General features: G+C 33.0%; 1 protein-coding gene across 1 annotated transcript in view; it reads left to right on the forward strand.

Moving 5' to 3' along the window:
- The window catches only part of RSPO3 (R-spondin 3), a 75,291-nt gene that overhangs the window by 34,121 nt on the left and 15,029 nt on the right, over positions 1–26,141 (forward strand). Inside the window, exon 4 of the mRNA XM_039854342.1 lies at positions 2,684–2,881. Coding sequence (XP_039710276.1) covers positions 2,684–2,881 — 198 coding nt within the window. The remainder of the gene's footprint in view (positions 1–2,683; positions 2,882–26,141) is intronic.

Below are 26,141 nucleotides of genomic sequence, written 5' to 3' on the forward strand. Positions count from 1 at the left end.
TTTTGGTTCAATCTTTTTTCTCTCTAGTCAGTAAAAACAGAAAAACGGCTTAGAAATAGGGTAAAAGGTACATGAGAAAGCTTCAAAAAGTTTATATTTTTTGGTAGGTACTGAGCTTTGATGATTAGAAGTAACAAGTTCCAAACACGAAAAAAATAGAAAACAATTCTGTGGAATATTCAGAAATTCAGAATGGATTGCAGAGAGTTTGTGGTATTTCTCTACCCAGGAAAAGGGGCACATATTTAGATTTTCTTAGTTGTTGAAGATGTAGCACTCAGTCCTTGAAGGCTATTTGTCTTAAATATATCAATGCTTTCTTATCATAGAGAGCATTTAACACCTGGCACTATTGGATTAGTCTTTAAAGCTTTCTGGCAAATTATACTACCATTGAGGCAAAGACTATTTCTTGACACAATAAAATTTAAGAAATTATATATTTTAGAATAGAGGCTAGCAATCTAAAGGCCATTTAGCAAATCTGACTCATTGAACAGGTATAAATGGCATAGGACACACTAGTGGTGCAAATCAGCAACTTGTTTCAGGACTGGCTCTTGTCGTTCACTCCATATGGGATTTCATCCATCACATGGTTTCTAGCCTGCAAGCATTGCACAGGCCATGCCCATGGGCTTGCCTCAGAATTTCACAAAAAGTGATGACCCACTTAATTATCACAAAGGACCATAAAAGACTGTTCCTTTACCAAATATGAAAACTAGGACTCAGAGAGCTGGAAAGATGATCCCAAGGAGGCAAGTGAGTTATTCTCAGTGCTATCATTAGTACCTTAACCCTAGCTCTCTAGTGCTCACCCAAGAGACTAAAGAATGTGTTTCTCTCTTTGCTAAAACCTACACTATATGACTTATTTCTTACCTAGATTTTCAATTGGGAGGAAACCATTCCCCATGGTTTGCAGGTCAAATTAAGTATAAATGTCCACCAAATCCCATTTTATAGAGGAACATATTTCATTTACTTTGTGCTCCAGATGTTTGCTTCCTTTCTGTACTGTCAATCTATCATTCTTATTGCTCCTCTTAGAAACCTGGCTTTATTTAACTAGTCAACAAGGGAAGATACCCAGCTCTAAAGAGCGAGTAGTAAGGAACATGTCCTTGCTATGTTCTCTATGGTACCATGTAGCTGGTCCACAAGAATGAGAGCAAACAAGTAATGATGTTGTAATGATGTTTAAGTACTGACGGGACATCCAACTGAACTTCCCTTCTAGTTCAAGAATCTCTTTTACAGTGTTCCAGAGTGATGATCAACCACAGCATGACCACTTGAGGGGCAGGGAGATAATTACTTTTTTGAGACATGTGGTTCATTAGGGAATAGTTTATTTACAGTTTTAAGATGGTTCTTAATACAGAAGATAAAATAAATACCAAAGTGGAGTAGTTCTGATTTTTCTTAATTATCTGTTAACCAGAGAGAGCCTTAGTTCTACGATGTTCATTTAATGACCTGAATTTAACTTAAGTAACCTTATCTTTTGTCTTTACATGTTTTCCAGAGTTTCCATTTTTTTCAGAAATATTTTTAGGCACTAACACTATAGATTTATTCTACAGTATTTTTCTAGAAAAGAATTCTCCTTCTCTTGAGACTTTTAGCTATACCATTTTATTTTTTTTACTGTCTGAACTCATTAATTTTGAATATTTCCCTTCTTCTTTCTCAATGGAGTTATCTAAGATTGTTATTAGAATTTCATTTTTAGAACCATTCATCATGTGACTAAGAACTGACAGCTAACTACACTGTAATTTTTAAAATCTGTTTTTCTGAAGTCTAGGTATACATTTGCATAAACCACCTTCATTATTGTTAAAAATTATGAAAGTTCTAATCATTTCCACATCATATAATTTTTTCTAGTTTAGCCCTCTTACTTCTGTCATTACATAGATACTGAATGAAGTGACAGCTCACAGACTTTGATTTTTATTTTTCTATTTGATTTCTTGGAGGTGTTTTTATTTGTATGTGCTAAAGATTCACTGCTTTTTAATGATTAATATCAATATAGAAGATATGCTCTTAACTGGCAAAAGATTATGATATCATTAAGTGACTAGGTTGCTCTATTCTTTAACCAGAACTATAATGGTATAACAGCATTTAAGTTCACAAAAAGTTAAATTCACTTATGTAATAATTTCCATTTAACTTTGTGTTGCATTCAAATACTTGAAAGTGACTGGAAAAGCATATGAAAAAATGTGTGGCAAATGAGTTTAAATTTCTAAAACATTTAGGTTCTTTTCCTTGAGGTTGTATGAAATATAACATTCTGTTCTAAAGTGAGGATTCTTTAAATCAGAAGTCAGCAAGAAAATTTACTAGAAACTTATTTTTGTGGAAAGAGCGTCTTATATCATCAATTGTGAGTAATATTATGAGTTAATCAAATCTAGAGTGAAAAGTAAATTTAATGCAAGAATAAATTTACCTGATAATATGAGTACTAAAAAACTGAAAACATTCTATTCCTGCCTTTCCTTTTCTCTTTGTTTTATCTTTAAGTAATCTTGTCCAGCTTTATTCTACAGGATTTCTCCTCAGAATTTGGGCAAGAATTGATGGAAGCACACTTTTTTGTTTATTTAACAATCGTAACAATATTGGTGAGCCAGCTGATGCTGTTTCTGCTGTTCTGTTTCAGTGCACTGTGAGGCCAGTGAATGGAGTCCTTGGAGTCCTTGCATGAAGAAAGGAAAAACATGTGGCTTCAAAAGAGGGACTGAAACAAGGGTCCGAGAAATAACACAGCATCCGTCAGCAAAGGGTAACCTGTGTCCCCCCACCAGTGAGACAAGAAAGTGTACAGTGCAAAGAAAGAAGTGTCAGAAGGGAGAACGAGGTACAATCAAACTAACAAAATGTGCTTATTTGAATCTTCATAACTTGAGCAAATTTCACTTTTTTCCTGGGACACATTTAATATTATCACCTGTGTCCAAAACCCTAAAATGTATGCCACTCACAGAATATGTGGGCTGTAAATTATAGAATATAGATGTATAATTTTAAAAAATGGAGCCCAATACCAGAATTCTAAACTACTATAGAAGTGTGCTCATTGAATCCTGATGAAGGAGGCTACCTCACAGGCATTTAGGTCTGTCTGACAGGTGGGAGGGTAGGGGGTATATTATCTTTCTTATCATCCACGTTCCTAGTTCCTAGAAAACCTTTGGGAAGCCTCATAAACACCAGATCTAATACCATGTGGTACAAGATCATGGTGAAAAGATACCAAAAATCAACATACTCCTTTATTTATTGCCTAAAAACCAAAGGAGTACAGTTAGTTTGTAGGCTTTTGTAGATAAACATATTTTAAAGGTAAGAGGATTTTTAAAATATTTAAATGTATATATGTTTTAACGCTGACTTTACATGTGAGGTAAAAAAACAAGACCATATTATATATATATAATATTATATATATATATAATATTCAAATACTTGAAAGTGACTGGAAAAGCATATGAAAAAATGTGTGGCAAATGAGTTTAAATTTCTAAAACATATATAAATTGTATATATATATAATATTATATATATATAAATAATATGGCCTTGTTTTTTTACCTCACATGTAAAGTCAACGTTAAAACACATATACATTTAAATATTTTAAATATTTAATTTAAATATTATTTATATATATATTATTTATATATATATATATAAAATGCAACTGTTAATGACATTTGATTCACCCAATTTTTTTTTCACATTTCACTAATTTATATACCAGATTACAGAACCTATTAGATCAATATTAAATAATTCTGTGTCAGGGCTTGTTCTAAAATCTTATAATTGCCAATGAGAAATATACCATTTAATATGATGTTTTAAGGTAATTAAACTTCCACCTAGAAACTGTTGACTTTTAAAATTTAATTTTTTTTAATCTTTCTCACTAATGTCTTCAGCACCACTGCTTACAAATATTTTATAAAGCTTTAAAATACTATCGGTAATTATCTGGTGAGTCAATAAATGATCTTCTCAATTAATTATAGCTTAAAAGGAGTTTGGCTGCCTCTAGTTGAATTTCTTTTGCATATTTCATTCATTCATTCTTTCATTAATTCAGCATCATTTTATTGAAATTTACTTTATGACTATGCACAGTGCTAAGTCTTGGAGGTTCACAACTGAATAGGGTACAATTTCTATCCTAAACGTTCATTCAGAGTACAATAGAGGGCTGAGGTGTTTAAATAGATAATCACAATACCGTATAGTAAGGGAGAATGTATGTGTGTCAATGAAGTTCAATACGAACACAGAGGGGATGCTGTGCAAGCTTGAATATCACTCATACAAGAAAGAACTTGGTTCACCTGTACTTTGCAAAGTGTCTTGCACTATACCATCACCAAAAAGTATAGAGCCTATTGTTGCCGTTAGTAATCAAGTAGTTAATGTGATAAAATCCTTGAAAACATGAATTATTTTAAAGGGAACTTCAAGCTTTTATAAATCCGTAAGAGGTTTTGATTAAAATTAGGCTTAAGGAATGAAAGTTGGCTAGTGGAAAAGGTCTTTTTGGCATTTGTTACCAATTAATTTAAAACATCTTAGATTTTAAAGTTGGATTTGGAAATCAAATATTTCATCACTCTACTTGTTGGTAAGCTCTCATACCCGTACATGTACTTATGTTTACTAAATTTTCTGGAAATTTAATGACTTACAGGTGGTCTTTGCTCATATTATTCTTTCTACAAAGATTCTACATTAATAATCAGTATTCAGTATACTTGGCTTTTAACATATAAGTGAAGAAAATTTTATTCAATAGAAAAATTAAATTATGGTATTAATTACACTTTATTTCTTTTATTTGAGAATGTGGTCTCCTAATATGTTCTGCTAGCACTTGACTTAAACATTAACATTAAAAATGTCACTTTTTAAAACTAAGAATGGATAAGATAAATAATACCACGAGAAGTTTAAAATAGTAACCTGTGACATAAGCTTGGCTTAAAAGTTTCTTTCTGATCTATTTACCTCCCCTCCGATAGAATATGGTGATATTTTATATTTACAAAAAAGAACTTTATACAAATATAAAATGTAGATGTTTATTCTTCTTCAAATTTAATAATGTGTAGACAACCAAGTAGGAAATAATGGGTTACATTTTATAGTTAAATTCCAGATTTAGTTCCACTTTTATTAATTTTCATTCATCTTTTTATGTGTCAAAAATTTTTCTCATGTAGCCTAAAAATTTAAAATAGAAAGGGAACCAATTCTTTCTTCATTCCTTACTTTCTAACCTAGCAGTTTTCTTAGCTTTTTTTAATGGTAACCTATCAAATATCCTATTTGAACATGAAGAAACCAAATATAAAAGTATTTATCACCTCTGGATAAGCCATTATATATCAAATATCATATCAAAATACTATTACTCAGAAAATTCTCATTTAGGCTCTGAGATATAATGTGTATATGTGTGTGCACGTATGTGTGTACATATGTGGAGATTATATATATATGTGTATACATATAGTGTTAAACAATACATAAACACAATAAAATGATAAAGATCATTTTTCCTGTCACTAGAATAGCTATTACTTGAGTTGCTCCTATAGGTTTATAGATTCATAAAATAAGATCATTTAGGTTCATGGATTGAGCATTTCTAGATGAGTAAGTTAAAAGATAAGGTTTTTAAAAATAAAATTTAGCCCCAAAATCTTAATTTTAAACTTACATCTATCATCCCTGCCTAAGAGGTTAACAATAGGCAGAGGTAAATAAGTCATATTTGGAAAAGGTGTAGAGTAAGTGTTCAGGATTTTTTCTGCTGTTTTGTAATTTCCAGAGGCAAAGTCTCTGGAGAAGAATGATAAGATCCAGAAATGACTTTCCAAAATGTACACAAATCAGATGAATAGAAGTAACTAGATTTTAGTAACAGTATGGATTATTCTAGTAGTGAGATACTTTTTAATATATATATATAGTAGAAAAAATGATTGCTAATCTTACACACACATATTTTTCTTTACTAATGTTCTTCTTATGCTTAGAATAGTTATAGTAAATGAATCCGCAGAGAAAAATGTAATTTCTGTAGCCCCAAGTCTGAATTTTTATCTGATGTACTATTTGCATCATTTAAGATTATTTCCCTTTACCTGACATGCTACCCTTTAATCTTAACTTCTCCAACAATTACTAGCTTTGATAAGAAGTTACTACCATTGCCATAGTTTCTAGCTTGAGCCAATCTCAGTTAAACTATATACCTAAAATATCAGAGATACTTAGGATATATTTAAGAGATTATAAAGGCTAATACATAGAGTACTATCACATATGCACTAAAACAATATATTGAAATAAAAATAAGCAAAGAGAAATGGTTTCAATGGTTGTCAACTTACATTTATTGACTTTTTTGATATACTAGGTGTAATCATCTTAGATAAGGGGGAGTGAAACAGGACAGGGAAATATATATGTGACTGCTTTTAATGCAAAAGGGTGATTTTTATATGTGTATCGGGGGTAGGGAAAGAGAAAGGAAGAACACCAAACATGTTTCTCATTCATTTGTAAATTCCTTAATTGACTGAAGAGAATTTCTTTTTTATTCTTTTGTTTTTAAGTTTTTATTTTTCAATTAGAGCTGACATTCAATATCATTTTATATTAGTTTCAGGTATACAGCATAGTGGTTAGACATTTATATAATTTATGAAGTGATCCTCCTGATTAGTCTAGTACCCACCTGGCGCTGTACATAGTTATTAAGATATTATTGACAATATTCCCTATGCTGTACTTTACATCCATGTGACTATTTTATAACTACCAATTTGTACTTCTTAATTCCTTCACCTTTTCACTTAGCCTCCCGACAAACCCTATTCTATCTGGCAATCACCAGTTTGTTCTCTGTATCTATGAATCTGTTTTCATTTTGTTTGTTAGTTTATTTTGTTCCTTAAATTCCACATGTAAGTGGAATCATATGGTATTTGTCTTTCTCTGTCTGACTTGTTTCACTTAGCATAATATCCTCTAGGTCCATCTGCGTTGTTGCAAACAATAAATTTTTTTTTTTATGGCTGAATAATATTCCATTGTATATATCTACCACAACTTCTTTATTCAATTGTCTATTGATGGGCACTTAGATTCCTTTCATATCTTGGCTATTGTAAATAGTGCTGCAGTGAACATAGAGGTGCATATATATTTTTGAATTGGTGTATTGGTGTTCTTTGGATAAGTACCCAGAAGTGGAATTGCTGGGCCATAAGTGGTTCTTTTTAATTTTTTGAGGACCCTCCAAACTGTTTTTCATAGTAGCTGTACCAATTTGCAATCCTACCAACAGTGCGTGAGGGTGCCAACACTTGTTTTCTGTGAAGAGAATTTTTTATACATATTGGGTTTTGAGGCAATTTACAAAGAATGAAAGAAATTTTGTTCCTTGGCTAATTGCATGAAGACCACACTAATTAATTACATGCAGCGCATGATCTTGGGATAGAAAGGAAAGAGAAGAGCAGTCACAGATGAAATGGGGTAGGATCAGCTTTCTCGGTGTCAGGAAGAAATAGCATCCCTCCCAGCAGAGAAAGGGAAAAGGAATCTCTTAAAACATAAATAAATAAAATGTCCAGAGACATTTCCACGGAAGAAATATATGTGGGATTATTGCATTATTTGAACATATTATAGGTTGTCTTATGTGCCTTCCCAAAATTAAAAAGTCTGGTAGTAAATGTCTAGTATGTTTTACATAAAGCAAAAGTGTTATATGTTAGCTTACAAATTATTAATCATACCTTAAATATACATTATATTTATCAATATTATAAATAGACATTATATTTATCATGAGCACTACATTTAAAATTACAGCAAAAAAACAGTTTTAAAAAATCAAGCAAATAAAAAATATTTGCCTGCTTGTTTCCTAGGTTTGCTCCTCTGTTTTTTAGTTTACTTTTTAAAATCTTTATACCACCTATTCCAGTCATGAATAGTTGAGTTTTCTACAGGAAAGGTTTATTTAAATGTTTGTTCAAATTCGAAATAAGTCATTTATCCAATATTTCCTGAATAGTCTTCAAAATCTAAATAGATGGATTCATTAGCTCAATATTGTAGGATGCCAGCTGGCTTAGAGTATTTTGATGATGTCCTCTCCCCACCTTCAGTTCATGGAGGAGGACCAGCTGGCCCACAGACACTCATCTTGCATAAGCACTGGAGGATGGGAACTTTCTGCTCTTTCCCTCTACCTGATCAGTAGACTAGCCCTTTGATATACTGGAGAAAATTCAACAAAGTGCAAAGCTGATATAATAGTGACATTAGAGACTGTGGTTCTCAATCAGCATGATTTTGCTCCCCAGAAGACAGTTCTGACTATCACAACTTAGCAGCGGGAATGCTATAGGCATCTAGTGGGTAGAGACTAGGGATGCTGCTAAATGTCCTACGACACACAGGACAGTCCCACACAACAAAAATTATCTGCTAATGTCAAGGATGAGGAACCCTGTTCTAAACTCAGTGACCTCTCTTTGTTATTCCTTCTTGGAGTCTAGTCAGTTCCTACCCAAATAGGTTGGTTGTTCAGATTCTGTGGTGGACCTGTTGCCACCACTGAAAACCTGCACTTGGTGGAAAGCTTTGGTAACAAGGACAAGATGGTAGAACAGAGGGGAAATTTTGCTCCCCGATCCATACAAAGGCAATTATAATTTTTATTAAAAATTAATGTTCTTTTCATTTAAAATATTTTATTACCACACGAAAATATTCAGCTATGTTAAAACGTCCTAGAAAGGTAGTTCATTACAGTAAATAACACATTCTTTCAGAGCGATGTTCCCTAATATAAATGTATATATCTCCTCTTAAAGGCTAAGCCCAATTTTTCATTTAATGTCCTCAGTGGAGAAGCCTACCAGTTGTTTAATTACTATTTACCTTTCTCTTCATCAAGACTTACTATGTGATTACAACTATCTCTTGCTTTTTTAATGCTCTCCTCTCCATTAGGTTGAACCATATGAAGCTGCCATTTGTGTCAGTCACAAACAGCCAAATATTAGCAGTTTCATATAATTCCACCTAATATTTCAAAATTTTCTCTCTAAATTTTTTAAGTACTAGAACCAGACCTAGAGTATAGTTGTTGCTGATCAAAAGGTTACAGCTCGTATATACCACAACCTAACTTAAATGGCAGGCTTTTAACATTAATGCAGGTGTACTACTGTTTTTAAGGGATGTAGGTACTATAGGAGCCATAAAAATCATGGTTTGTCTTCAGATCCCTTCCAGTCATGTTCTCTCATGGCCTATATTCCCTGGCCTTATTTGATTATGTTTTCCCTCCTTAGCTGGATTATTCAACTCTTACTCTTTTTGGTTTCTTTTCTACCAACTCCAATTTAATCCATGAAGCATCGGCTTGCAAACTCAATGGTTATGTGTCATACTTTCTTATCCATATAGCCAAAATAATGTTATAGCCTCTGCAACAGATCCCAACCTCTCTCATTGTTTTCTCTGCCATTGACATTGCAATGACAGGATCTTTGTGAAGCTTCTCAGTTTCCTAGATTCGTGGGTTGAAAACCACACCGAGATCCTTTATGTATACTACCATTTACTTCCTTCTGTTAAAAATGGAGTAGAAGGATCATAGCCAGCACCTAGATAAATGTTGAAAAAAATGTATTGACAATAGTAAAGTTTCTTGCCTCTAAAATATTTCACAATCCTGTTGTGGTTTATAAAACTTCTCAATCTTAAAGGAAAGGCTCAGCAGAAAATAAGAAGCCTTTTATTTCATGCCTTTCAATCTTAGGTACTGTATTATTTTTTTATGAGTCAACCAGCAGTTATCTCTTTAAAATTAATACCAAATTCATAGTATTCTATTTTTACAAGCTCTTTAAGATTCGGGAGATATTATTCATGGTGGTGAGAGTTCAAATGGGAAATACTTAAGAGTTAAACGATTATCTGTGCAGTCCCTTCCTTGCTACGGTGAAAGAATAATCATTTTTAGGCTTTTTCTGCTGTGTTGATGTATACCTCAGCATCCCTACTCTAAAACCATTTTTATAATAAATTATCCAGACAAATGCTTATATTTTCTCAAATTTTTTAATAATGTTTGTAAATATCTAAAGCTTTTAGATCCATCAGTATGTATAACATAACACATATGGGTCAGGTTATTGAATAGAGTAGTAGCTATAGTAGAAAAAGCATTCTTTAGCCCCCAAGCAAACAATAATTTTGTCATTGTTTACATCCTGTGCACGAGAGTGAAGTTGTTTCAGTTAGCTTTTGCTACATAAAAATAATCCCCAAACATAGAAGCTTAAAACAACAATAACGATAAATGTGGATGAGCAATTTGAGCTGAGATCCTCCGTGCAATTCCAGCTGGGCTCGCTCATGTAGTTGGCTGGCTGAGGACTGACTGAAGAAACTACTATGTTTCTATCACTGCCAAGGTGGCTAGGGGTTCTACAAAGTTTTAAGAGGGAGAGGAGAAGCAGTTTCACTTGAGGCTTCAACCTAGCATAATTTTACTTTCACCACATTCTGTTAGCCTATACAATTCACAAGGCCAGTCCTGATTCAAGAGCTGAAGAAATAGATTGTGTCTCTTGTAGGAGAAGCCATAAAGTTATTTTGCAAGTCAGTATGCATATACAGAAATGAGTGGAGAATTGTAACCTCTTTTGCAACCTACCACAGAGGCCTTTTCTCTTGTTTGCAGTGAGATGAGTAGGACTGCTCATTCAAAGTTCTCTTACTATCTAAGGTACTGTCTTCCTTTGTAAAAATACACTCAATGTTTGATATAGATGTTGTTAAGAGGTTATTCCTATTGTACTTTTCAATTTATAAAGAGCAGAATAGAAAGAATAAATAAAAGGCAAAGCCAAGATACCTTCATACACTTAACAAATATTTATTAAAGCACTATTTATCTGCTAGACGCCCTTAGGTGTTGAGGATATAAAATGAACAAAAGAAACAAACAAAACACAAATTTCCCTGCCATCATGAATCTTATATTTTAGATCTTGGCACCATGGTTTATATTGGTCTATAAGATAATGAGCATTGATGATCAGCTCACTTGTAACATGGACAGATTTTTTTCTTTGGGATTTGCTTCATCAGTAGCTGCAGTCTTCATTAGAATTTGCTAACACGTTTACGAAGACATTTGTTTATTCTGGCAAGATGAAATATCTCTGCATGCTTTTTGTTTTGGTCACAAGGTGAATATTGACTTTTTTCTGTGACGGCCACGTTGATGTGCTAATAAGTGTTTGCAAGATGGCTAAGTAGGGTTAAAGATCCAGCTTGTGGCTGTGGAACAGAGCTGAGTTAACAGGCCCTTTGGAGAAATGACCCCAAGACCTTGGCTTCATTTGCAGCCTGTTCTAGCCAACTGAGATCCCTGCCAATTAGGAGGGTTCTCTAGAGAGAGACTAGGAGAGCATCAGCATAAATTTAAATTTTGGACCCCCAAGTATAGTTTCCAAAAGGTCCTTCTTGTCCTTTGCTAATTACAAAGTAAACATTTCTCCAGCAAAAGACACTTCCTCCTTTCATGCCCCTGTCCTCTTTCCCACCTCCAGAATACAGTCACTCCTTGAAACTGCTGGTGCTGCTGAAACCTCTTTGGCAGAGAAGATACCTCACATTCGAAGGCACAAAAGAATTATTCTTTCCATAGATCATTATCTCGTTCTCCTTTTATCTACTCCAGCAACTTCTTCATAGAAGCGTTACAGACTAACTGTAGATTGTTACAGCCTGGCAGAGAGGGCTGGATACTGTGTCCTTAGGCTTCCCAAGAGGTGTGACTAAGCAAATACAATCAGGTTACAATTAGATTCTGTGATTTCATTGAAACAGAAACATTCTCAAACTCGTTTACATTAAAATTATATCATTTTAGCATCATGAATGGGAATGTACCACTCAGCTGGTTTAATCCTTTTATAGTACTGTCAAAGCAAATTCCAAATAGAATGAGATCTGTTTTTTTTAGTGATGGAAAAATCGAAGCATAGTTTCTAGCACAGTGCGTGGCACCAGTAGGCTATTATTATTAACAGGCAAATGGGTATAAATAACAAATTCTTGAAAACCTCTTAATCCACTACGTTTCTGCTCTTTATTATGTGTATTCCTCTTTCCATTTAGTCTTCAGTTCAGACCCTTTTACCTTTCATTTAAAGCACTCCGTTTTTCATGTCCTAAAGTGGAAATGCTTTTCTATAATTTTTTCTATCTTTCAGTTTCTCCAAAAACATTGTTTTTAAATATGTGTAACTATTGGTAGAACAGAAAAAACAACATGTCAGTATTTATCCCTCATTGATAACCTTTTTTCACCAAGCTCACTGTTATCTATCCCCTTTGTATTCATCAGGACATTTTAGTTGAAAATGACAGATTTCAAATTACCGTAAGCAAAAAGAAAACTATTGACTTTAGGCACAGCTTGCTCTAAATACTCAAACAATATTACTTAGCTCTTTCTCACCATTTCAATTCATTCTGCCTCTGTTTCTCGTTGTTTATTGGCCTTGTTCTCCCCTGTTGCAGAAAGCCTTTCTCTACTCAGAAAAACTTTCTCTATTCAGGGAAAAGCTGGCTCCCAGCAGCTCTAAATCTATATTTATATTGCTCTCAATACAAAAGGATAGTTTTCTCTCTTCCAGTGTCCATTCATCCAATCTCATGAATGGACTAAAATTGACCTTACTTGGGTCACATGTCCACCCCTTGAACTAATCACTGAAACAGGGAGACTGGAGTACTGTGATTGGTATGCCCAAGTCACATGACCATCGTTGAAGCCAAGAATATGTGGACCATTTTGAGTGGCAGTTCTATGTAGAAACAAGGGTGCTAGGCTGACAAAACAATGCAAATGTCCCCCTTCCAAAATAAGTTTAAAATTTACAAAATCTAGAAGCTTATTCTTTTCTATAGAGTAATCATGTCCAATATTATTTATGGGGGAAAAAATTAAGTGAGGAAGAATAACCAAAGTTTTTCTCCATCTATTTTAGACTAGAGAGACATGTCCAGCAGAATGCTAATAATATTTTAATTTTTTTTTTTTTATTTCTCTAGTTTGGTAAAAACATTTTTAATGTGAGTTAACTGAGTCTGAAATGAATAGAAAAAGAATCCACTACTCATGTGAGTGGTTTCTGGGATTGATTTGTACAAGCTTAAGTAAAGACATGACCATTTCCACTTCTAGCTGCTGAGTGTTCTGTGTGAAATGTACCAGTATGGGTAATGACCTTTTGCTTGATTATGCACCAGGCCACTGAAACTTTAAAATTAACTCAAACCTAATTACTGAACTTTTGTGTTTATATTGTGTATATACCACCAGGTCATAACTCTAGCCTCTGTGAGGCCAGGCAGTCATAATTGAGAAATTTGGCTTGTAAAGAGTTGTTTTGTTTATTTATTATTTCTGCTGGAAAAGTCTGTTTTCTTATTTTTGCAAAGGACCAGATTTAACAAAGAATTTCTAAACAGAGTTCAGTTACGTTTTATATCTCAATGCAAACATGTCCATTTTTTTACTTTTACTTTATATAAAATCTAATGTCTAGAAGCACAATGTCACTTATTTTTCACTGATATTTTGAAAAATATCACAGTTTAGGCAAGGAAATATCAACACATTAAATTCACACTTGGGAAATGTAAATAATTGCGAATTCCAAAAATAAGATAGACATAGAAAATATATGCATATTTAGGATCAGCGGTTAATATCTAATTGCAACCTTATTACCCTAATTGACAGAAATAATAACCTGGTTTTCCATAATGTAATTAGTAGAATGTTAATTATATGGCTAATAATTTTTTATGGAATATGGACATATGATAGTGAAATATCCCTCAGAATAATAAATACACACTGTAAACATCTGATATGATGTATTTCTGCTTTCCATGCAACACCAAAATCATAAAAGAATTTGGTTATTTCAAATTTGGTTTGTTTCAATAGCTAAGACACAGTTTACTAAAGTATTCCACGGGCATACCTAAGGTGGATTCACACATAGTCAGTCTGTCAAATTTTTTTCTGAAATGTGTACGGAAAGGGAGTTTTTCTGTTTAATTTCTCGTCCTCAGCCCTTTGGCTTCCTACTGTGTTTATACCCTTAGTGAACGTCTCTTGCCTTATCCTTTCCTCCCATGCCTTTGATTTTCAAAGAATTATCTACTCCTAGAATTGTTGTTTCTTTTTGTGTTCGCAATTTTTAAAATATAATGTTTAATACCTGCAGTGTCAGCTTAGTAAGGTGAAAACATACTGAAATACTGTAAAAGGCAGAACCATCTTGATTCAACTCTGGATTAATCGTTTATTTGTTTTGTTGTTTAGTTTTCACAAAAGCATTGTTTTTAAATATCAATAACAGTTACATGTTATGATATGTATAGATACCATAGTAGTATATATACAATATACCCTAATGGTATACGTGTATAGTAACATCATTTCCTGGATTTTGGTCTTACTACTATAATAATCTTTATAACGTTAATGAACTGATACACTCACTTTCTAAATATAGTATTAGCCTTTGTATACCCTACTTACCTCATCTGTAAAAGGGGAATAACAGTAACTACCTCACAGTTATAGTAAGACATTATGTAGTGTGTGGGGGTGGTTAATGAGTTTATATAAAACTCTTAAGACTTTTGTCTGGCACATGGTAAGCATTCAATAATTATGAGATCTAATATAAAACACCCAAACATTGGGTGGATGGATCAAAGTATGTTCATATTTTAAATATTAAGGTATTCTGCCAGATTGGTTTTCAAAAAGTTTTTAACAGTTAATATTTGCAGTGTATCACAAATGCCTGTTTTCTTATATACTTGCCAGAACTGGATGTTATCAGTTTTTTTTAATTCTTGCTAATCTGATGTGTTAACAATGGTATTAGTTTATTATTGGCAGTTTTCTGAGTATCGGTAAGACGAATCATGTTTTATTCATTATTTGGATTTTTACAGGATACTCATTTATATGTTTTGCTTGTTTTCCTATTAAGTAATTTTCTGAATCAGTATAAGAACTCTTTGTATAGTAAGTTTATTAACCTTTTGTATAGCAAATTTATTAACCTAATGTGTATAGCAAATATTTTTTGTACTCTGCTATTTATTTGACTATACTTATAGTAAGTTTTCCTATCTTTCAAATAATCACAACTTTTCCTTTGGGTTTGCTGATTATTTTTAAAGCTTGTTAAATACTATAATCTTATATGTGTAGGTGTTCATTCAACAAACCTTTATTAATAATTGCGTGCTAGACAGTGCTAGGTACACTAGTGTAAATGTATTTGTGTGTACCCGTGGTGATCCATATATATACATAAGCTTTCTTGCCTTTGATCCCTCATAAACTCACTTGTTCCTCTACTAATGTAATTAAAAGGAGATGTGTATTATTACTAATTTTATGTCTCTTGTATAGTAAGAGCAACATATGAAACATCAAAAATGAGAGAGTCAAAGGAATCTTAAAGATGCATAGTTCACCATCCTTTTTTGACAATAAATGACACCAACACCTGAAGAGATTAAATTACTTTAGCCAAGTGACCTTGTCCCAGTCCTGGTGCATTGCAATTTCCGCAAATTTTCTGTAGTATTGTTTTACTGCTTTCCATTAACAACTGTGTTGATATTACTAATCCAATTTGTGGAGCCATACAGATAATTAATAATGTATTACCGTACTAACTTTATACCTGTTTTTTTTTTTAATCATTTCTTATCAGCTCTATTTTTAAACAGGAAAGGGAGCCGCCTACTTGAGCTATGCTTAGATGCTACAATGGAAAAGAGACAGTCTCCCTTCAATAAAATAGAATTTTCTTAGTAAATTTATTTTCAACACTTGGGTGGCTTAGGGCCAAGTATTGTGGACAGCAGATTTGAGCATTAGGCTAAGAAAGTTCTACCTGAAAAGATGGTCTAGGAAGGAGTACACACACATGGTAGTGAAGAGGCAGGCAAGAGGTTTCTTACAGGGAGAAGAGCAATCTTTTTAATGGGCATTTTACTGAGTCTTGCTTTGCTCCTGGTAATACATTGCTGGGCTATCTACAGATAGCAGTCACAAAAAAAACAAATACTATATGATTCTATTTATATGAGATACCTAGAGTAATCAAATTTATAGAGACAGAAAGTAGAATGGTAGTTGCCAGGGGCTGGGTGTAGGTGGAAATGGGGAATTGTTATTTAATAGGTATAGAGTTTTAGTTTTGGAAGATGAAAAGTTTTCTGGAGATAGAAGATAGTGATAGTTATGCAACATTGTGAATATACTTAATTCCACTGATCTGTGCACTTAAACATGATTAAAATGGAAAGTTTTATGTTATGAACATTTTACCACAATTTAAAATAATTTAAAAAATACGGAAATGCATTATTGAAGCAAGGGCCAACTAATAGTCCTGCACTAGAGTATGAAACCATTAAAGAAGATTTCCAATCTCTTTTATGTTTTATGTTAAAACCTGAACTTGATATTCCTGTGGACTCTTAACTGTAGTAAAGCACAATATTGTTTCTTATCAAAATTTCTTGAATCTCAGAAAAGAAGAACATATCAGTGTGTCCCCTAAGGCATCATACAGAGGTTATGTCAGATGTTGTAGTATATATTATGCTGTAGCTGTAGGATGTTTGTTTAGGGCGACAAGAAATAAGGAGCTGTGAACACTACCTCTCTCAAGATACACTAACATACTGAGGTTTGTATTTGTCTGTTTCTTGGTTTTCTCCTCAAATTGATATTGATTTATTTATGAAAATGTTGCTTCCACATTTGTCATCTGAAACAGCAACACTATAGAAAAGAGACATGAAATTTTGTAACATTCCTATGCACTGTACACATAACCTTTAACTTGTAGCAATGTTTAATATATGATATAGATATCATTCTGAACAATATCTTTTCTTGTTATTTGTCCCATATAATCCCCTGGCACTATGCTTTTATCAAGATTTCTGTCATTTATATGTACTTTTTTGATTGCTAAATGCATAATCTAAAACACTAGGTTGCAAACCAGCCTTAAATTGGCACAGAACTTAGGAAAACTACTCTGAACATTTTTTATATAAACTCTGAGGAGGTCAGATTTAGAAAAATCTCAGCTGCTATACTTGGATGCTATGAGCCACTGACCATTTATAATTAATATTAATAAATGGCAGATGACAGATGTTTATTGCTTAAGTAAAACTATGTGCACAATACTAAAATTTAAAAATAAGTTAGTTTAAGACCCAAAGAACTTGAATATATGCATTTGGAATAATGAAAAGAATAAAACTACAACATGTGACCCAGAATCCTCTAACTGCAAACACCTAGTTTCATAGGAAACATAAAAGTATTTTTAATCCATCATATTAAACATTGATTTTCCATGAAACTCTATCCCTTTAAACTAAATTGCCTGTTTTACAAGCCTACATTGCTCTCAATAATATGCTATTAACTATTGATCTTACAGTCTAAAACCAAATTGTTTAACATGTATAACTTTTAAAATCATAAACTTTTTAAAAAATAATATTCAAATTCTGAATTGATTTAAATCCTAATATTCTACAGGTTCCCACTAAATAATATAACAACTGGAAGGGAATTTATTCACCTCTGGACACTAAGGAGTTAGGACACAGTATTTAGTTACCTTGTTATATTATTCTGGGAACCTGATAAGAAGATTAAAATAGAAATGAGACTTCTAGTTATTGAAGGAGTAAAAATGGTTTTTCAAGGGAATTATAGTGGACCTCAAATCATTTTACAAAAAGCCAAAAGACAGAAAAATAATTTCCTTGAGTTGTACATACTTATTTAAATCAAATAACCGTATCCATTGACAGATTCTTTCTGATTGGGCTGTGATTTAATTATATAATTTGTCTAAAGTTTGGTAATTTGCATATTTGTCTCATGTAGCCCTTTAAATATTTTGGGCATCCATTCATTGTTATTATCAACTCCATTTTAAAAATAAGAAAATTGAGGCATTGAGTATAATTAACTTAAAATCACAGTGATAGACACTGGACTCAAATCCAGACCTGACTCTATTCAGGTCTAGTGAGACCAAATAACTAAGGCCGAAAACCATTTATAACTACCTTAGGAGTGTGGTGAACTAGTAAACAAGTGAATCAGGACTAGAACCTGGATCTTTTGTGTGTTAATCCAACTTTCTTCCTATGTCTTTCAACGCTTTTGCCACATGTTCAAGATGATCGTTTATTCCTTTGTCTGACATTTTCTACTTATACGCACCACATGTGTGGTTGGCGTTAACCACTATTTCTTATTATTGTTGTTGCTGATAAAATTGAGAGTGTTCCATTTCTACCACCAAAACTGCTAAGTCTTTCTTTCTGTTTTATAATCATTCTATTATTCAAAGAACAGACTTGAACTTATGTGCAAATTGGCCAGTGATTCCCTTTCGCCTCAAATCACAGGGATGTTTTAAAGCCAAATGGTTTTCACAAATTTCCCACATCATATTCAAATGCAGTAAAGGGTTATGTTAGCAGCATCATTCTGTCTAAACAAAAACAGTCAGTCAATAGAGTTAGTGGACTTCAGGCTTTAAGTGCTTTATGCAATTTTTGCGAGGTTATGTTTAAATATGGATCCTAATAAAGATCCTTGTTTGGCTTTTTAAAAGGTCATGAAAATCAATACCCCATCCAACTACTATAAAATAACATTGAAGACATAAAACGAAATTCACTAAAAAATGTATTTCAAAGGTTCAAATTTTGAACTCAATTTATGAAGTACTGTATATATGGTCTCCCAAGTGTCATGTGAATCAGTGAATACGCCAGACATGGAGCAAATTTCCATTCCCAGGAGGCTTCCAAGCCTGAAGTGGATAGAGTTCCAAGAGAGAACACAATGTGCATGTGCGAATAAAGCAGATGCAGCATGACTTTTGGTTTGTTCTTTGGGAACTCACGACTATATGGAAAAATCGCATGCTGCTCTCAGTTGCTGGAGACATCTGCTGAAAGCACGTGAGTTTAAAGCTAAGGCAATGATGAAGAATTTCTCCTAGAATATAGTAGCTTAACCTTAGAAACAAAGAAAACTGTTAACAGAATGTGAGTTTTATTCTATCATTATAAATGTATGACATGTTCATCCAAGTTGGCAAACAGAGGGTAGTAATCTATTTGTCTGCAAAAAGATGGGAGCGTTTATTTCCTGTAGTAGTATTATTAGATATCTATTTACAGCTGTTAGTTTGGTCTGTCAAAGACCAGCCATTTCTAATGGCATGTATGTTTGTAATACCTTGCTCTTAGCAAAGGCTTAAAAACTTAAAGAGCCTTTTAAATATTTTTTTAGACATGAAATTGAGCTCACAAAATAAACTTAATGGCAAGTTAGTCAGAAACACATGGATATGTTTTCTTTAAGTTATATACAGATTTTTAGAATTAAGATGTGGTAAAACCTACTAGCAGTCTATTAAGCCTTCTAAAGCACTTGAAACGTAATTAATTTTTTTTTTTTCAAATTCAAAGATGTTCTAATGGAAATAACAAATTGGTGGTTGTCATTTTGGCATTGCCTGTGTATTTTTACAAACACTTCATTTAGCCTCGTTTTGGAATAGTGGATATGCTCCCTCCCATTAGGAAAAGTCCAAGAGGTGTGAAGAGAGTAAAAGAAACATGGAACATTAAGGAATCAGGGGAATAGACATATTATGAAACTAAATACATCTTGCTGGATTTGTTTTGCTGCCGTTGTCTTAGGAAAATGGCTTTTTTTGAGGACCATGGCTTTTCAGGTTGATCTCACTGCCACCATATTCTTCAGGGTCATTAGAATGCAACTAGACTTACTATATTTTACTCAAAAATTAAGTGTATGTGTGCTACATGGTAATTAAAAATAATACATATGGAGTCAGAGAACTAGAAACAGAGTCACCAACACATTTTTTAAAACAAAACCTATTTTATGACCTATCTGTATTCATTCTCGGTTATATAATAGATTTTCATTTGAAGTACTCAGTAAAATTTTCCTAAGCCTGTTTTCTGAGACGTATTATTTGGATTTATGGAGAAGCTTTCTACCCTTGGGCAGCTTTATCTTAACTCTTTAAACTAGCCATAGAATCGTATGAGAGAGAATTTTAGACTTTTTTCATTTGCATACCTGACTTTAGGCACAAATGCATGAAAATTTATTCAGTTTTAAAACTTTCTAGTGAATAGATTTTATAGAACATTTTCATATAAAAAGAAGGGATTTCCACAGTTTACTGAAAATAGTCAGTGCTCACCTCACCATTCTCTTTATATTCTATAATTCATTTGTCCCCTCTTACAATACATTTTTCCAGGATAGATTTATTGATTTGTAGTTTCATCCCTATATTTGACCCTTAGCATCTCTTCTTTATTTTTTGTTTGTGTTTTTAACTTAGAAAATAGAGTTCTTCTATGAAGATAAAGTCCCAAAGCACAGTATTTAGTTTTTGTTGGGGTGGAGGTGGGGAATGCATCCTGCTGAATATTAAAAATTCAGAAAATCTAAAGAAGGCAGAGCTTTGCTAGTGTGAATTACAGAATATACTTGAAAGGCATGCAGTTGTGTTACTTTCTTCAGTTGCATATGGTTAATTTAGTGCTGCCAAGTGGATATTGGTCATAGGAGATTGCTTCAGTTATCATGTAATATATTGCCTGTTAACATTGAATTTCTTTTTTCATAAGAAAACTTCATACTTTTTGATAATTTAAATACCTCTGAAAACAACTGTTTGTTTCAATATTAAGGTACTTAACAAATCTTCCTTCGCCCTGATAATATTGCTAAAGTCAATTTAGCACACTTATATCGCTTTCTGAATCACAGATTCCTAATTCATGGATCCACAGCTGATTTTTTCATTAATTACTCAGCCTGATTTCTGCATCTCTATACTAGACTCATTCTAAAAACTAGTAAGAAGAGATCTACTACCAAACCTGGATATTATTAAAGACTATATAAGACTGATTCACCAAATTAATACTGGTGAGCGAGGACATATTATATTGAATAAGTGTATTTTTAGCCATATTCTAAGATTCATTTTAAATTGTTTTATTATAAGAATTATGTATTTATCATCAAAAACATCACTATTATTTTAAAACACTTATAAAGTGCCCATCTGAAAATGATATGCTGTTGGATGCTTTGTAATGTTAAGCAGATGCAAACATAAAGACAAAAGCAAATTCCAGAGTATTTTTGTAGCCATGTAACCACCATAAAAAGAGATTTGTGACCCCAATGTTACCTTAACATTGTCTTCAGCATTTCATATTTAATTATAGTAGATTACTCACCAATATAATAAATATAGATTTATGAGATGCTTTAATGTTCTTAAAACAAATGAAAACCACCCAAGAGGAGCCTCACCAACCCTGAGGTTGTCCAGATTGTATTGGCTAAGATTAAGTGGAAGATCATTCATCTCCAAGGGTCATGCAATTAATTTGAGAGTGGGAGTTAAAGCAATGACTAAGCAGAAAAGGAAGCTGAAGTACAAGCCTGTAACAAAAGAAGTTGGAGCTCCAAAGTCAGGGAACTTATTTCCTTTTTTGTGAATAGAACTAAAATACTCACTCCTTACTATCTGCTTCTTTGAGTCCTAAAATCCCATTTGTTTGATCAGCTATTTTTCATGACTATTATTGCTATGGTCAAACAGAAGAAAAGAATACGCTTTTAAAAGAGCACAATGTGTTTTAATGTTGTTAGGGGGAAAAAGGTACTTTAACTTAGAAGTCACCAGAAAGTAATTTTAGGTGATTTTATAATAATCTAAAATTTGCACAATGAAAAAACTCAAGATGTACTTTAAAGAAGAAAAGAAATCTATGTATTTAATTGCAAATAAAATCAAAGCTCATCTTCACTTAGCTCAGGTGATACCCGTTGAAAAAAAATAAATTCATTATAGCTAAATTATTGTACTCTTGATAATCCCTGTGACTCCTTATAGAAGCACATTTTTATTTCCAAAAACACTACTTGTTTCCCCCTGCTCCACTGTACTAAGATTCTCAAACCTTACATTTTAAGCCAAGACTTCTTTGAACTTGGTCCTTCCTTAATAGTAAAGCCTTTTTCTAACTGGGGAGAATTGTGACGCAAGATTGGCCTGCCTTTGGGGCTTTTAATGAGAAGTGCCACGGCTGATGGCTTATGAAAGTGACTGTGAAGTCTATTGCTCACGTCAGTGTTCCTACTGGATATTTTCCTCATTCTTTGGGAATTTAAAAGAATAACAAATAACCAACAAATCATTAAAAACTATAACATGTTACTCAATTCTTGGGATTAAGCCAGTGGAACTAAAATCTGCTTAAATATCACAAATGTGAATTCCCAGCTTTTCAAGCTACCACAGTATACCAAATGCTCACCAATGACAATTCTGTATCTCAGTTGTACAGAAGAGGCACATTCATCTGGTAGCTGTCAACTATGAGGTTCTGCCTCAAACCCAGCTGGTCATAGAGCAGGCAGGTGGTGCATGTTTGCCCCTAAGATAGAAGAGGGTTGTGCCCTGTCAGAAAAAGGACGTGAATGCAAATGTAATCTAAAATCGATTTGTGGTTGGCACCAGATATCGCATGCCAATATGAAGTGCTGGTCATTAGAATTTAACTCTATATTCTATTCGAATTATGGATAAGGTATGAACTTAGTACATCATAAGCTGTAGGAACAAATAATCAGAGCTGAGAGAAAAACTAAAGTGACGAAATCAGAACTGAAAAGATTTAAAAAATATAAACTGAAAAGATTTGCATTTACTGTCCTTCTTTTTATAACTTTAATAAAAGAGATGAAGACAAGTGAGAAAGGACTCACAGAAGCCAAACATTTTTACAAATGTGTTTGTTTTTCCTCAAAAGTCAATTGTAAGTGCTGTCCAGGGAAGGGAGTCAGAGAAAGCCAAATAGTGGTCTAAAAATTTGGTTTTTGTTTTTGGGGTTTTGTTGTTCCTTTCTTCCCCCCAAAATATAATGGTGAAATAAATTTTATTACACTAGTATTAGTCTCATAATCTCTGGGATATAGTCTTTCTTTGACTCATTTCTGAAATAGAAATGAAGTGTGAAATGAAACTGGTATTCATTAAATATTAATTAATATTTACTTAGCTGCTCTTCTAGGGCTGCACATCCTATGAAAGTCTTTATAGTCACCTTGAATCCAAATACCAAATGTTAACTAATTAATTTTACTGTATAGATTTTTAAACAGATGATACTGTAGTCAACAAGCAGAAGCATTTTGTATAATTTGGTCTGGACAACAACTATAAGTGTCACAGACAACTCCTCGAGATTCTCTCAGATATACACATATGCTTCTTAATTTAAAATTTATATCAGAATATATTTCTTAAAGCAGCTTTAACTTGAGCTCTATTTTTTCGCATAATTCTAAAAATAAAAAAAGTAAAATGATTGAATTTTGGGCAACTTAATTTTAGGTACTTCTTCAAAGATTTTCCTAAAATAATCAGAAATCTTATAAATAAATAAATATGCTACAAATATGCTCAGTTATAAATCAGAATAACAGTATAATATCAATTTCATATGAATTTTCAAAGAAACACATGCTGGGTTAAAAGTCAGTACAACATGATAAACATTTATTGCCTTATATTATATACTATATATATTAACAATATTATATATAATTATACATCTTATATATCTATATAATCTTATATATATAATCATCCATTTTCCAAGGGATGTTTATATTTTGTGAACTTTTATAAATAGAATCAATAAAAATGTAGATATACAAAATACGTATTGTTCTAGGTTTCAACTACTTTTTTTATATTATACTTCAAAAGTATGAAACTATTTCTGAGAAAGGAGCATCTGTGTCTTTTCACATATAACTTTTCGTGATTATTTCTAAGAAAGCAGACTAAACATGCAGTTCTGACATAATGCAGCATCCCATTTTGATTTCTGGTTAACTCAGAAGCCTTCACCAGCTGAAAAAAGTCTCCAAAAAGGGCAAAACTTTCTGACCTCAGGAGGTTCTAATAGTAAGAACTGAAGCAATGAACACCGAGAGTAGAGAAAACATGGGAATAAATTCCCCAAAGTTCTGTGAGCACATTGGTGTGGGCACATGGAGGAAGGCATGGTTTCATTCTTAAAGAATCTCCCTGTTTTCACATTCTTCCATTTCTTCAAAGCTAGTCTTGCAGATGATATAGTCCAGATGAATTTCTGCTTAATAGGAATTCTTGTTCACAAATTGACACTGAAAGTTGTATCTACCATATATCTAAAACTAAGATGGCGAAGATCTACCTCGTTTCAAAATTTGGCTAATAATTAAGGAAAAGCGAATTTTTAGGAAAAGCAAATTTTTGGTTCTCAATTGGATAAATGTTAGATGTATTAACTTAAAAAAATAAGATGTGGTTCTTTTGGATATTTGGCTGCCTTTTATCTATTAATTTGCAGTGGGTCAGCAATAAATTCAATTTCTCTGAATTTCTTGAAATAAAGTTTTCAGAAAGGGAATTAAAGTGCTTATGTTTTAACAGTCTGTGTAGATAAGTTAGCTGCTGTTCTTAACCAGGACGATCCATTCAGGTTACCTAGAGCATCCGAACAGTAGGTAGATTTCAAAACTGTTTTTGTCATATGTTTATGAACTGAAATATAAGAAAACCACTACAAAATTTGGACTTGTATTAGTTTTCTAGAGCTGCCATAAATTACCAAAAATTTAGTATCTTAAAACAAGTTTATCATTTTATAGTTCTATAAGTCAGAAGTCCAACACAGGCCTAATCAGGCTAAAATAATCAGAGTGTCCACAGGGTTGTATTTCTTTCTGGAGGCTCTAGGGGAGAATCCAGTTACTTGCCTTTTCCAGATTGTTGAGTCTTCCAACATTCCTTTGTTCATGGCCCCTCCTGTCTTCAGAGCCACAAATAGCAGGTTGAATTCATTTCATACAACATCTCTCTGACTCCCTCTTCTGCCTCTTCCTCCACTTTTAAGGAACCATGTAATTATACGGGGCCTGCCTGGATAATCTCAGATAACCTCTCTATCTCAAAGTCAGCCGATCAGTGACTTTACTTCTATCTGCAATCTTAATTCCCTTTTGCCACGTAAAGTAACATATTCTCAGGTTTTAGGATTAGGACATTGTCATTTTGAGGAGGCTATTATTCTTTCTACCACAGAGCTGTTCCAGAAAATCAGGTCATGCTTCTTAAAATCTGAAGGGCCTTCACTATACATAATACTCTCTTAATGGACCCTAGGTAAATGGTCAAGCCAAGGACAAACATGAACTGGAATTAATCATTTTTATGAAGTAGACACTCACTGTGATAATTTTCTCTATGAGAAATTGTTGACAGATTCAGCTAAGTCTGCCCAGTTCTTTCATTACTCTTTCTGTGTTTCTCTATTAACTATCTTCTACTGATTTAAAAAGGAAAATTGATTTTTCTCATAAACAAACTGTAGAAAAAGATGACTGAATCTATCATCCTTAATGCTTGCATGCATGTGTTGTGCATATTAATCAGAGGATAAACTGAAGTTGGAAGCTGGATATGATGATACTGTGAGTAAGCCTTGTATGCTCACTGCTCCCAGCTGGGGTGATGTAATGACACCATGCCTCATATAGAGCAATTTTATTTACTGGGTCACATCATCATCAAAAGCAAAGATTCCTATACTAGGAACAGCATGAAGAAATGAACAAAACAATATAACTGTGACAGAGGACTAGTAAGTCTAATAAAATAAATTGATGTCCAACTAGCAAATTTGTTTTTAATGTGTAAAAAAAAATTGTCATTAAACTGTTTGTTGTTTAAGCCTTGTGGTATCACTACTTGTCTTGCTTTGCATGATTCTGT

This window comes from Pteropus medius, unplaced genomic scaffold (assembly GCF_902729225.1).
Source record: "Pteropus medius unplaced genomic scaffold, Ma_sr-lr_union100, whole genome shotgun sequence".
Lineage (NCBI taxonomy): Eukaryota > Metazoa > Chordata > Mammalia > Chiroptera > Pteropodidae > Pteropus > Pteropus medius.